Source organism: Chiloscyllium plagiosum, chromosome 37 (assembly GCF_004010195.1).
Source record: "Chiloscyllium plagiosum isolate BGI_BamShark_2017 chromosome 37, ASM401019v2, whole genome shotgun sequence".
NCBI classification, from domain to species: domain Eukaryota; kingdom Metazoa; phylum Chordata; class Chondrichthyes; order Orectolobiformes; family Hemiscylliidae; genus Chiloscyllium; species Chiloscyllium plagiosum.
This window is the reverse complement of record NC_057746.1, coordinates 9,109,412-9,122,484: the sequence shown is the minus strand read 5'-3', so window position 1 is coordinate 9,122,484 and position 13,073 is coordinate 9,109,412. Positions and strand designations below refer to the sequence as shown.

Here is a 13,073-nt window from a genome sequence, read left to right as displayed (position 1 = left end):
ACAGTTGTCCCTGAGGCAAATGTCTACTACACAAATGGGCATAATGGCAACCTCCACTGCCTAGTCACTGGCTTTTACCCACGGTCGATTAATGTGACCTGGCTTGCAGACGGAGTGCCAGTCTCCGGAACCCACAGCACAGGCATTCTACCCAATCACGATGGCACCTACCAAATTCGAGTAACTTTCCAGATCGAGCCCGGGGATGACCGGAATCACGTGTGCCATATTGAACACAGCAGCCTGCCGGCACCACTGAAGAGAATATGGGGTAAGAGATGGGACTGACCCACAGACTCCGAATGGGAATACACTGGGGAGGGGGAGGATGGGAGGAGGGATAACTGATTACCCAGCACCGGAAACGGGAGTGAAATCTGGATTCCGAAATCGGCACAAGAGCGTAAAGAGTGAGAGAAAACCAGGATGAGTCATGCTTCTGGGTGAGGAATGGTCGGAATGTGGGGAAAGGAAGGGGAATGTAATAGACTGGGAACATGAATCATCAAGATGAGAGTGGAATGGTGATCCAGAAGAGTGAGAGAAAACCAGGATGAGTCATGCTTCTGGGCGAGGAATGGTCGGAATGTGGGGAAAGGAAGGGGAATGTAATAGACTGGGTACATGAATCATCAAGATGAGAGTGGAATGGTGATCCAGAAACTCGGGGGTTGTATTCTCAGTCTGGGAGGTGGCAGCCCGGGGAGATGTTCACTTCCAAGACACTGTTCATTCGTTCCCAGGATGTGGGCGTAGCCAGCATTTGTTGTCCATCCCTGATTATCGAAAGGGTAGTTGAGTCCTTGCTGTGGGTCTGGAGTCACGTGCGGACAAGACTGGGTAAAGGTGACAGTTTCCCTCCCCGACGGGGCATTCACGAACCGGGTGGCTCTCCCATGACTACAATTTCACAGCCATCATTAGACTCTTAATGCCAGAATTCATATTGAACTCAAAGTCCACCATCTGTTATGGCGGGGTTTGAACCCGGGGTCCAGGGACATTAGTTGAGTGTCCTGAATTGATAGTCCAGCGACAATACCAAAGGCTATTGCCTTCCCTCATGCCTCAGTGCACAGTGTTTGTGGGGGACACCTTGGTGCCAACAGCATGGCGTTTGACCTTTGTCCCAGCCCCACTACCTCCATGCCCTATATCCATGGCAGAGTTGGCAGTGTTCTCAGGGGGAAAACCCTTTGGGAGACTGAACACCAGAAGTGGGAGATTTCAAACCTCGGGGGGGGGGGGGCATATTTTTAAGGTCATGGGAGAGAGATCTAAGAACGACACGAGGGGCAAATGTTTTACACAGAGTTTGGTTCACGTATGGAAGGACCTTCCTGAGGAAGTGCCAGAGGTGGGCACAATTTCCATTTTGAAAAACAATTGAATTAGTAGGAATGGTTTGGAGGGATTTGGGCCAGGTGGGACTAGCTTAGATCGGAATTATGTTCGGCATGGAATGGTTCTACCGAAGGGTCTGTTTCCACGCTGTAGGACTCTAAGAAGCAATGGGAATTGCCCAGGAGGAGAAGGAATGGGAATAACCAGGGATGAGGAATGCCAGGAAGCAATGGGAATAAGGAGGCAATTGGACTGACCTGGATGGAAAGGTTTTGCGCAAGAGGAGAGTAGGAGTGGTATTCCTGAGTCACATTCTGTTTGTGTGGAAGGGGTCCTTGCGTGCTCAGGGAGGAGAGAAACCAAGCTTCATCGCTGCCTTTTCCAGCAGTTGTCTGATTGCTGGGTGGGGGGGGGGGGGTCTGAACTTTCTCAGCAAAGATCACCCTGGTCACTGTCCAAATTGCAAACCGATTTGATTTTGAGTGCTCGGTGGCTCAAGGCCCATTGCCTCTCTCCTGAACAACTGGGACTGTGACCAGAACTGCGCAGGCCGGAGTCGAAGAAAGTTTACCCATTCCATTGGATCGAGATATTTCAGGCTGGGATGAGGGGCCAAGACTCGATGTGTTCTTTGTTCTTTCAGAGAAAGGTGGCAGTGTGGTACCAGGGATGATTGGCGCTATCTTTGCGCTTGTGCTGCTCATTTTCTGCATCGCAGCTGGCATTTACTACAGGAAGCACAAAGCTGAAGTGAAGAAAAGGTTCTCCAGCTGTTTCACACATGGTGAGAGTGATAATTTATTCAGCTCCATCCATACCTCACAGTCATCACCCTGCATTTTAAACCAGGTGTATTGGGACAGGACTTAAAAGGAAGCCTCACTGTTACAGGGCACTTTTAAAGACCAATCCTGTGGGTAACGTGGTCATCTCGAAATCAGAACAGTGAGTTAGTACACGTAGAGATAGAATGACCAAATAATCAATTGCCATGTATGTGTTTGAGGAACCAATAATACCCACAATGCATAGTGACACTTGCCCACGCTCCCTTGCAGAGCATTGTGAGAGGTTTTACATTTCCGAAAAAATGGATGGAAGGGACCTCAACCATCCAAAAATGCCATCTTCAGATAATGTACCTGGAACTCACTGCAGCCGTTCAAGTGCACCACCACTGGCACAGTTCAGCTCCTCAAGCAAAGACGCGTACCTTCACAATGCACCCATTGACAGTACGGCACTCCCTCAGTACTGATCCTGTGACAGTGCGGCACTCCCTCAGTACTGATCCTGTGACAGTGCGGCACTCCCTCACTACTGACCCTCTGACAGTGCTGAACTCACTCACTACTGACCCTCTGACAGTGCAGTACTCCCTCACTACTGACCCTCTGACAATGCAGTACTCCCTCACTATTGACCCTCTGACAGTGCAACACTCCCTCAGTACTGACCGTCTGACAGGTCGGTACTCCCTCAGTACTGACCCTCTGACAGTGCGGTACTCCCTCACTACTGACCCTCTGACAGTGCGGCACTCCCTCAGTACTGACCCTCTGACAGTGTGGCACTCCCTCACTACTGACCCTCTGACAGTGTGGCACTCCCCCAGTACTGACACTCTGACAGTGTGCCACTCCCTCAGTACTGACCCTCTGACAGTGTGGCACCCCCTCAGGCCTGACCCTCTGACAGTGCAGCACTCCCTCAGTACTGATCCTCAGACATTGCAGCACTCCCTCAGTACTGACCCTCTGATGGTACTGCAGTCCCTCAGAACTGACCCTCTGACAGTGCGGTATTCCCTCACTACTGACCCTGCGACAGTGCTGCACTCCCTCAGTACTGACCCTCTGACCGTGCAGCACTCCCTCAGTACTGACTCTCTGACAGTGCTGCACTCCCTCAGTACTGACCCACTGACAGTGCGGTACTCCCTCAGTACTGACCCTCTCACATTGCGGCACTCCGTCAGTACTGACCCTCTGATAGTGTGGCACTCCCTCAGTACAGACCCTCTGACAGTGTGGCACTCCCCCAGTACTGACCCTCTGACAGTGTGCCACTCCCTCAGTACTGACCCTCTGACAGTGTGCCACTCCCTCAGGCCTGACCCTGACAGTGCAGCACTCCCTCAGTACCTATCCTCAGACATTGCAGCACTCCCTCAGTACTGACCCTCTGATGGTACTGCAGTCCCTCAGAACTGACCCTCTGACATTGCAGCACTCCCTCAGTACTAACCCTCTGATGGTACTGCACTCCCTCAGAACTGACCCACTGACAGTGTGGCACTCCCTCAGTACAGACCCTCTGACAGTGCAGCACTCTCTCAGTACTGACCCACTGACAGTGCGGTACTCCCTCAGTACTGACCCTCTCACATTGCGGCACTCCCTCAGTACAGACCCTCTGACAGTGTGGCACTCCCTCAGTACAGACCCTCTGACAGTGTGGCACTCCCCCAGTACTGACACTCTGACAGTGTGCCACTCCCTCAGTACTGACCCTCTGACAGTGTGGCACTCCCTCAGGCCTGACCCTGACAGTGCAGCACTCCCTCAGTACCTATCCTCAGACATTGCAGCACTCCCTCAGTACTGACCCTCTGATGGAACTGCAGTCCCTCAGAACTGACCCTCTGACAGTGTGGCACTCCCTCAGTACTGACCCTCTGACAGTGCAGCACTCCCTCAGTACTGACCTCTGACAGTGCGGTACTCCCTCAGTACTGACCCTCTGATGGTACTGCACTCCCTCAGAACTGACCCTCTGACAGTGTGGCACTCTCTCAGTACTGACCCTCTGACAGTGTGGCACTCCCTCAGCACTGACCCTCTGACAGTGCAGCACTCCCTTGGTACTGACACTCTGACAGTGCAGCATCCCTCAGAACTGATCCTCTGACAGTGCGGCACTCCCTCAGAACTGACCCTCTGACAGTGCGGCACTCCCTCAGTACTGACCCTCTGACAGTGTGGCACTCCCTCAGGACTGACCCTCTGACAGTGTGGCACTCCCTCAGCACTGACCCTCTGACAGTGGATCACTCCCTCAGCGGTAAGTAACCTCCATATCCCTGTTTGCTTCAGTCACTTCCATTGCCTGTCTTAGCAACTCTGATGGAAGCAACCCCTCAACAATTTCACCCAAGCGTTTGAAAGCGAAGATTGCTGTAAATCCCAGCGAGTCAGGCTGTATGCGTGGATGGAGAGCAAGCTAATGGTTCGATTCTCGGTGATTCTGATGAAGTCATTTAGACTGGAAATGTTAGCTTGCTGTCTCTGCGCAGCTGCTGCCTGACTCGCTGGGACCACCAGCATGTTTTGTTTCCAGTACAGATTTTGACATCTGCAGTAAATTACTGCTCCTCCCTGTCATGACTCTGACTCACCACATGATCAAACCATTTGCTCCCGAAGTTTGTCAAAGGTTGCACTGTCTTCACACTGATCTCCCCTTGACTGAAGTTGTGTGTATGTGTTTTTTATTTCAGGGTCAGAGTTCAGCGGCACATCAACCAGTGAGTACATTCGAAATGGATTGAAGTGCAATTATTTGTCAAGGGATGGCCTGTTCTAGGGAATGATGACAGCCTCATACCTGAGGGAGCAGGGGGAAATTGCTGGAGAGGGGGTATGGTGCTGCTGGAAGAGGGGGACGGAGAAGGGGACAGTCAGAGGAGAGGAACGTGGAGATCTTCCCATGCGCTCATTGCTGACTGAATGTGTGCGCTGCCAGTGAATATAGAATTGCTCAGCAAGCTTCCCACTTCTCCCCTGAATGGGTCAGCTTTCTCACTGCGATGGCAGAATACTGGTCTGCACAGCACTCCCATGGTGACAAATATCTTGTTTTGGTTCCTAGATCAATGAACTGGCAAGATCTACCCAGTTCCCCAGGTTGCACAGATAGATTGGAAACAGGGAAATATCGAAAATAGCTGAAGGAGTGGGCCATTCGGCCCTTCAGCCTGCACCACCATTCAATCCGATCATGGCTGACCAAGCCATCTCGGTATCCCATTCCCACTCTCTCTTTCTCCATACCCCTGATCCCTTCGGGCTCAAGGCTCATATCAAGCTCCCTCGTGACTATATCTAACAAACTGGCCCCAACAGCTTCCTGTGGGAGAGAATTCCACAGGTTCACAACTCTCTGGGTGAAAACAATTCTTCCTCATCTCAGTCCTGAATGGCTTACCCCTTATTTTTTATTGACTCCCAGTTCTGGACTTGGCCAACATCAGGAACAATCTTCCTGCAACTCGCCTGTCCAGTCCCATCAGGATTTTATATGTATCTATGAGATCCCTCCCCGCGCCCCCAATCTTCTAAAGTCCAGCAAATAGAAGCCCAGTTGAAGGGTGGCACGGTGGCTCAGTGGTTAGCACTGTTGCCTCATAGGCCCAGGGTCCCAGGTTCGATTCCAGCCTCAGGCGTCTGTCTGTGTGCAGTTTGCATGTTCTCGCCGTGTCTGTGTGGGTTTGCTCTGGTTTCCTCCCACAGTCCAAAGGTGTGTCGGTCAGGGGAACTGGCCATGTTCAGGGATGGGTAGGTTAGGTGCGTTAGTCAGAGGAAATGTGTAGTGGGGTCTGGGCGAGTTATTTCTTTAAAGAAAACACAAGCTCAGTCGATCCAATCTTTCATCATCTGTTTCTGGTTCCATGCACTGCTGTGGTCAGCACATGCTGCACAGTTGTCGAGTCCAGTTGCATAGATCCATGCACTGCTGTGGTCTACAGTACTTCCAGTCCTGAACAGATATGTATTCCAGGTTGCGAGATCAATGCACTGGTATGGTCTGCACAGCTCCCCATGCTGGACAGATATCCCAGAGATTCCCAAGCTGCTGGTGTTTTTTTGCGAATGATCCGGGAGTGGGCCTCCCTATTTCCCATCCCCTGTCGTCCTGTTGCCTGGAGACTGGGCGTGGGTAAGTGACTGGAGAAAGGGACGGCCTCCTGCAGGGATCCAGCTCCCCCACCCAACCCCGAGCCGGTCAGTCACTGTCGTGGGCCACAGTGGGGTCCCCTGGGCCGCAGTGACCTGGCAGAGACTGTGCCCTGAGCGCAGCTGGACTCACTGACCTCTCGCCGTTTCTCTTTCCATTAGGTTGTGAAGGCAGCCAAACACTGCACGGCAACAATTCAGACACCAGTGAAAGTGAAAAGCCTCTTGTCACACCTCCTTCCAGCGATACCAGTACAAGAGGCAATATGCACAGTGTGCAAGAACCACTGGTTACGAAGCCAGACCCTTCTCTGCCCGATACTGGGGCTGCCCCTGATCACATGATGGTGGAAATTGAAAAATAGCGTTTTGCAGCTCTTGCTTCTCTGTGACACTTTCTCACTCTCTTGATGTGATTTGAATTAGACAGTAATAGTTTATAAATATGAACATTCACACTCTGCTGCTGTCACAATCTGCCATTTTAAACTTGCTTTATGTTCAGTTACCTTGGTAACCGTGATACAGTGGTAAAATCACAGCACTGTTAATCACCAAGCTGATGGTCTGGGGACCAGAGTTCAAATCCCACCATGACAAATGGTAAAAGGTGTGTTTAATAATAGTCTAAAAACCACTGTGAATTGTTCTTGGGAACCGGGTTGGTGGACGAACGCCAAGTAAGCAAGGAATTCAGTCATCCTTTCCCCTGTATGTGACATTCCAGATCCGTAACTCAGCTGATCCACTCAGTGTCCTTTCCAAGGGCCAGAGGCATCGGATCAGGCAGTGCTGAAGGTGCCCTCTGAGCCCTTCCTGATCCAGGAAGAATCCTCTCCACACTCTCCCTGCCCTCCGTTTACCTGCCCCATTAATTGCAGAGGGTGCCTGGCTCTCTCTCAGACCTGGGAGAATAAGCAATAAAGATCAAGAGAGCACAGAAAGGAAAGAGTGAGTTGTCACTGCTCTCTCAGCTGCATCTGACCAAGGGTTAGAACCACTCCATTGAATACAGGTCCAGTCTCACACTTCATATCAAACACACTGGAAAACTGGCACCGAATACCCTTATAACAGAGAATTGGGATCAAGATTGTCAAGATTCTTGGCATAATATATTTTTGTAACCAGACATTGTGTTATAATCTATAATACATTCAAGGGCAGCTTAGCGCTCGGGAGTGAACTAACATCATTTATTTGATAGTAGAATGGGTTAGTGCTTAGGGAGTTTTAATCTGAGGGGAGGTGGGGTAATTTAATGTTCAGAACAAAGTAATCCTCAGTGGGGTGGGGGTGGGAATAATGCTCCGAGCGTATTAATCCTCGGAAGGGATGGAGTTCAGACTGGGGAGTTAATACTCCGGGAGAGCCTCCCAAGCCAAGAGTTCATCAATGCTCAACGTGGTTGTTGCATGAAGTGTATTCATACACAAGAGTTAGGGTTAATACTTGGTGAATTTTAATGTTTATGGGAGGGTCTTTAAAGTGGTCGGAAGTGGATTAATGCCTGATGAAGGGCTTTTGCCCGAAAAGTCAATTTTCCTACTCTTCGGATGCTGCCGGGACTTGCTGTGCTTTCTCAGCACCACTCTAATCGCGATGAATGCTTTGAGTCAGGGCTTAAAACCTGAATAATCAAAGGGGCACTTGATTCTTGAATGGTGGCTGAATTCGATGGGAGAAGTAATGTTCTGAATGGGTTAATTCTTGGAAGGAGATTAATGCACTAGTAGGAGGGTTAATGCTGTGCTTGGATTACTCCTTGGAGGGGAATTAATGTGTCGAGGCAAGAGTTAAGGCTCATGTAAGGAGGATAGAGGTGGGGTGTTAGAGGTTTCTTGTTTGACATCGAAACATAGACAGTAGGTGCGGGTAGACCATTCACCACCATTCAGTACGATCATGGCTGATCATACAATCTCAGTGTCCCATTGCTGCCCTCTCCCCATATCCCTTGATCCCTTCAGCTGCAAGGGCTGCATCCAGTTCCCCCTGTGATATGCAGAATGAAGTGGCCCCAGTAACCTTTGGAGGAGAATTCCACAGCTTCACAACTCTCTGAGTGAAGAAATTCTTTTTCATCTCAGGCCTCAATTTGATTATTGATCTGAGGGCATAATTGCTTGAAGATGGGAATTATAATGCATTAAAATTATAATTTTCAATTATTCCTCTTTGCTATTCTGTTTTATTTTTACTTGTTTTGTGAAAACAATAAAGAATTTAAAAACCTGGTGTGTCTGACACTAAATTCTCATCTTCGACTTCAACAGACAGGTCCTGTGTTATCCCTTGGGAACACCATCTCTGTCTGGAATGGGAAATCCGTCAACTTTTCCATTCTGATCCCATTTTGATGCAGGTGGGAAGGATATAGTAGAGGACATGATAGGGAACAAGGGGGAAGGTGTTTAGGTAGGGGTATGGGATAAAGGGAGTGTAGAGGGGGAGGGGAGGGCGAGGGAGGAAGATCGGATGTGGGAATGAGATGGGGGGGTGTGAAGGGGTGGGAGAGGACACCCTTCCCAGATTGCTTCATCTTGATGCCGACTATGAAGACACCATTCCCAGAAATGGCTACTTCCTGTCCCACACCTTATATGTGCAGTAGTAAACTATTTGGCTGCTTGAGTCTTGCTGTGCTATTGAAAAAGATCATGGCTGATATGTCTGCGTTACAGATTCCTTGCCCCCATCTATCCTCAATCACCTTTCATTCCTTCATCTAACAAGACACCTCTCTACCTCTGTCCTAAAAATATTAGCAAACCAGATGGATGTGGGCAAACATTGCTTCAGTAATTACCAAAACCAGCCCCCTCCAAATCTTGGAGGTTTGATGATATCACTTCCTGTTTGTCTAAACGCCAACTGGTGTATGCAATGTACGCACAAATTGCTGAAGGTGGTGGGGAATTTTGAAATGACATCTGGGCCCCTGGACTTTTAAATGGAGGATTAGTATGGAAAAACAGAGAAGTTATAATAAAGGTAAAATCACCATAGTCTCACCAGACTGGAGGGCCGCTCTCTCTGATCAGACAGCAATGACGGGTAGTGGTTTAACCTAAGGGTCACCATGCCTTGTGTGAGGAGAGAGATTAAGAAGGAGAATCCTTTATGGTCAGCTCAGCCAGCGCAGGAAATCAACCCATGATCTGCATCACAGACCAGCCATACAGCCAACTGAGCTAACCAGTGTGCTTTACATAGCAGTAATGTGGTTTGACCTGAAGTAGCACAGGTACAATTCTGAATATCACACTCCAGGCAGAGGTAAAGACGGGAAGGAAGATACAGCAAAGTTTTCAACAGGATAGTGTTTGGGGCTGAGGGATTCAGTAAATAGTGATTTTTGAAAAGATTTGTAGCTCAGGATGTAGGTTTGCTCGCTGAGGTGAGTTTTCAGACATTTTGTCACCATGACTAAGTAACATCATCACTGAGCCTCCGGTGAAGCCCTGGTGGTATGGCCCGCCTCTCTATTTATAGGTCGTGGTTTCTTAAGGTGGGTGATGTCATTTCCTGGTAGTTGGTGCTCATGTATCCCCGTTGAAATACAGTCCTGATGCAGCTCTGTTTGTGGGTGTTGGGGTGATTGCGTCTGAAGTCGAGTATTTGGTCTGGGTTTGATGGGGTGATTGTGTTCAACAGGAAAACAACAAACCCAGACCAAAAACTCCTCATCCCAGGCAACCACCCCAACACCCACGAATGGAGCTGCATCAGCATATTATTTCAACAAACCACGCCACACTGCAGCACCCAACATCTACAAAAAACGGAAGATAAATATCTATACAATGTTTTCAAGAAGAATGCGTACCCAATAAACACAGCCCACCGATTAGATTCAGATTCCCTACCGTGTGGAAACAGGCCCTTCAGCCCAACCAGTCCACCCTGACCCTCCGAAGAGTAACCCACCCAGACCCATTTCCCTCCGACTAACGCGCCTCACACTATGGGCAATCTAGCACGGCCAATTAACCTGACCCGCACATCTTTGGACTGTGGGAGGGAACTGGAGCAAACCCGGGGAGAATGTGCAAACTCCACACAGACAGTCACCAGAGGCTGGAATCGAACCTGGGTGTTGTGAGGCAGCAGTAGCTAACCACTGAGCCACAGTGCCCCCCCCCCCCTTAAGGTCAGTGATATCATTTCAGGTTCTTTTTATCAGAGGATGGTAAATGGGGTCCAAATCAATGTGTATATCGATGGAGTTCTGTATAGAATGCCAGGTTTCTAGGAATTCTCGTATGTTCCTCAGAACCGCCTGTTCCTCAGAAACAAACTCAAACAAGCAGACAGAATACAACCAAAAACTATAGCCCTGTTGCCTTACATCAAGGACATATCAGAAATGACTCCCAGAATACTCAGACCCCTTGCATCATGGTAGCCCACAAACCCCTTAACACACTTAGACAAACCTCAAGGGTTCAATAAATCTACCAGCAAAACGAACATCATTTACAAAATACCATGCAAGAACTGCAACAAACACTATATTGGACAAACAGGCCACCAGGATACATGAAACCAGCTCACCACCGAAAAACATGATCCACTATCACTAGTTTCTATACATACAGACAAAGAAGGACATGACTTTGACTGGGACAATACACACATCCTAGCACAGGCGATACAAAGCCATGTCTGAGAATTCCTAGAAACCTAGCATTCTAATCAGAACTCCATCGATAAACACATTGATTTGGACCCCATTTACCATCCTCTGATAAAAAGAACCAGAAATGATATCGCTGACCTGAAGACACCAAGACCTATAAATAAAGAGGTGGGACATAGCACCAGCGCTTCACCAGAGGCTCTCAGTGATGATGTTACCTCATCGTGGTAACAAAACATCTGAAAACAAACCTTCCAGCTCAGCGAACAAACTTACATCCAGGATTCAGTTATGTCGACAGAATAGAGAAGGCAAGGCTGCTGTCCTGAGAGGCCATATAATCATAGAGTTCAGAATCAAGAGGGACTTAGACAGAGTAATATAACAAAAACCTGCTGACCTGGGAATGAGGGGACACTGTTTCAAGGTAATTGCCAGACACACTAATGACAGCACGAGCAGTGAGGATCTGGAATACACTGCCTCAAACTGTGATGGGGGAATATTCAATCTCGGAATATTCTAAAAGGTTAAGCATTTGAAGAGCAAACATCTGTAGGGGGAACTGGGGTGCAGGGGAGTGAGATGAACAGTTGTAGAGAGCTAGTCTCCTGCAACATAACCACTCTATCATTTTATGGTTTGGTGATCAATGAATGCACTGGATGGCACAGTGGCACAGTGGTTAGCACTGCTGCCTCACAGCCCCAGAGACCCGGGTTCAGTTCCCGCCTCAGGCGACTGACTGTGTGGAGTTTGCACGTTCTCCCCGTGTCTGTGTGGGTTTCCTCCGGTTTCCTCCCACAGTCACAAAGATGTGCAGGTCGGGTGAATTGGCCATGCTGAATTGCCCCTAGTGTTAGGTAAGGGGTAAATGTAGAGGAATGGGTGGGTTGCGTTTTGGCGGGGCGGCGTGGACTTGTTGGGCCGAGGGCCTGTTTCCACACTGTAAGTAATCTAATCTAAACAGTCCCACCAAAATTGAACAGGATGGGAAGTGGGATGCCAACATTTTTTTAAAAAATAGGTTATAGATGGAATACACACGTCATGTACACTGGCAAACCAGTGTAATATGATGCATTTGACCTGTTATGACAAGCATGTGATTTCAACCTTGATCCAATGCGGGAGTGATTGACCACAAGAGGGCACGACGAGTACTTTTTTAAAATGTTGCAAATGCATTTGTTTCCTTCCCAGCTGAAGATGTAAATTTACTGCTTCCAGGTCAGATAAGGTGTGTATAAACAGGCCACAGTTTGACCTCAGAAGGGAGTACCATTCTACTGTGGGGGCACCTTGCCCTCAGCTTAGTTCCATGTGTTTGTTTCCTGAAACATGAGGCTTTGCTTAATTTTGTCTTTCTCCTGTAGCTCAGAAAGGAGCTGAAAAATGTGTTGCTGGAAAAGCGCAGCAGGTCAGGCAACATCCAAGGAGCAGGAGAATCGACGTTTCGGGCATAAGCCCTTCTTCAGGAATGAGGAGGGTGTGCCAAGCAGGCTAAGATAAAAGGTGGGGAGGAGGGACTTGGGGGAGGGGCGTTGGGAATGCGATAGGTGGAAGGAGGTTAAGGTTGTGGGATATAAATGAATTAATGTTATTTCTGCAAGTATAAATTCTGATACAGAACAGAAATGAGAAAATACACGTCAAACACCCTTATGGGAGTCAGAGATAAGAGTTTGTCACAGACAAAACAGGATAAACAGAAGCTGTGGGATAAGTCTTAAGGAAATGAGTGACATAAGCGAAGCAGGGAACAGACAATGGAATAAGGAAAACATATGGTATAAATTGCGAGGGTTTTTTGGATATAGTGTGCATTCTGTAATTACCTTACCTGGTAATTAGACAAGACACCCGCCTATAGGTGTATAGATAAAAAAAGCGGTTATTCAGATATTCGTCTCGGACTGAAATTATTAAAGTGAGTGAGCTTTTGTTTCTCACAATTGGGGGCTCGTGTCTGGGATTTTCTTCCATCACCGGGGGGAGTGGCTGGCCTTGGACACTGGGAAGACGCGTCCCGTTCCCCATTGAGGAGCGGTCTCGTGTCCCGGTTTGGTCTGCTCCCTTGGGTGACTGATGTGAATCCTATAAGAGAGACATCTGAATCAGACAGTGATAGG

At 48.7% G+C, this 13,073-nt stretch overlaps 2 protein-coding genes across 4 annotated transcripts in view; both read left to right on the top strand.

The window, feature by feature from the left end:
• Positions 1-8,535, top strand: part of LOC122541298 (class I histocompatibility antigen, F10 alpha chain-like) — a 28,145-nt gene extending 19,610 nt beyond the window's left edge. Inside the window, exons 4-7 of the mRNA XM_043677921.1 lie at positions 5-271; positions 1,988-2,128; positions 4,844-4,870; positions 6,462-8,535. Of these exons, the coding sequence (XP_043533856.1) occupies positions 5-271; positions 1,988-2,128; positions 4,844-4,870; positions 6,462-6,664 (638 nt within the window). The 3' untranslated portion in view covers positions 6,665-8,535. The remainder of the gene's footprint in view (positions 1-4; positions 272-1,987; positions 2,129-4,843; positions 4,871-6,461) is intronic.
• LOC122541299 (nuclear factor 7, brain-like) overlaps positions 1-13,073 on the top strand; it is a 104,276-nt gene that overhangs the window by 65,873 nt on the left and 25,330 nt on the right. The window lies entirely within an intron of this gene.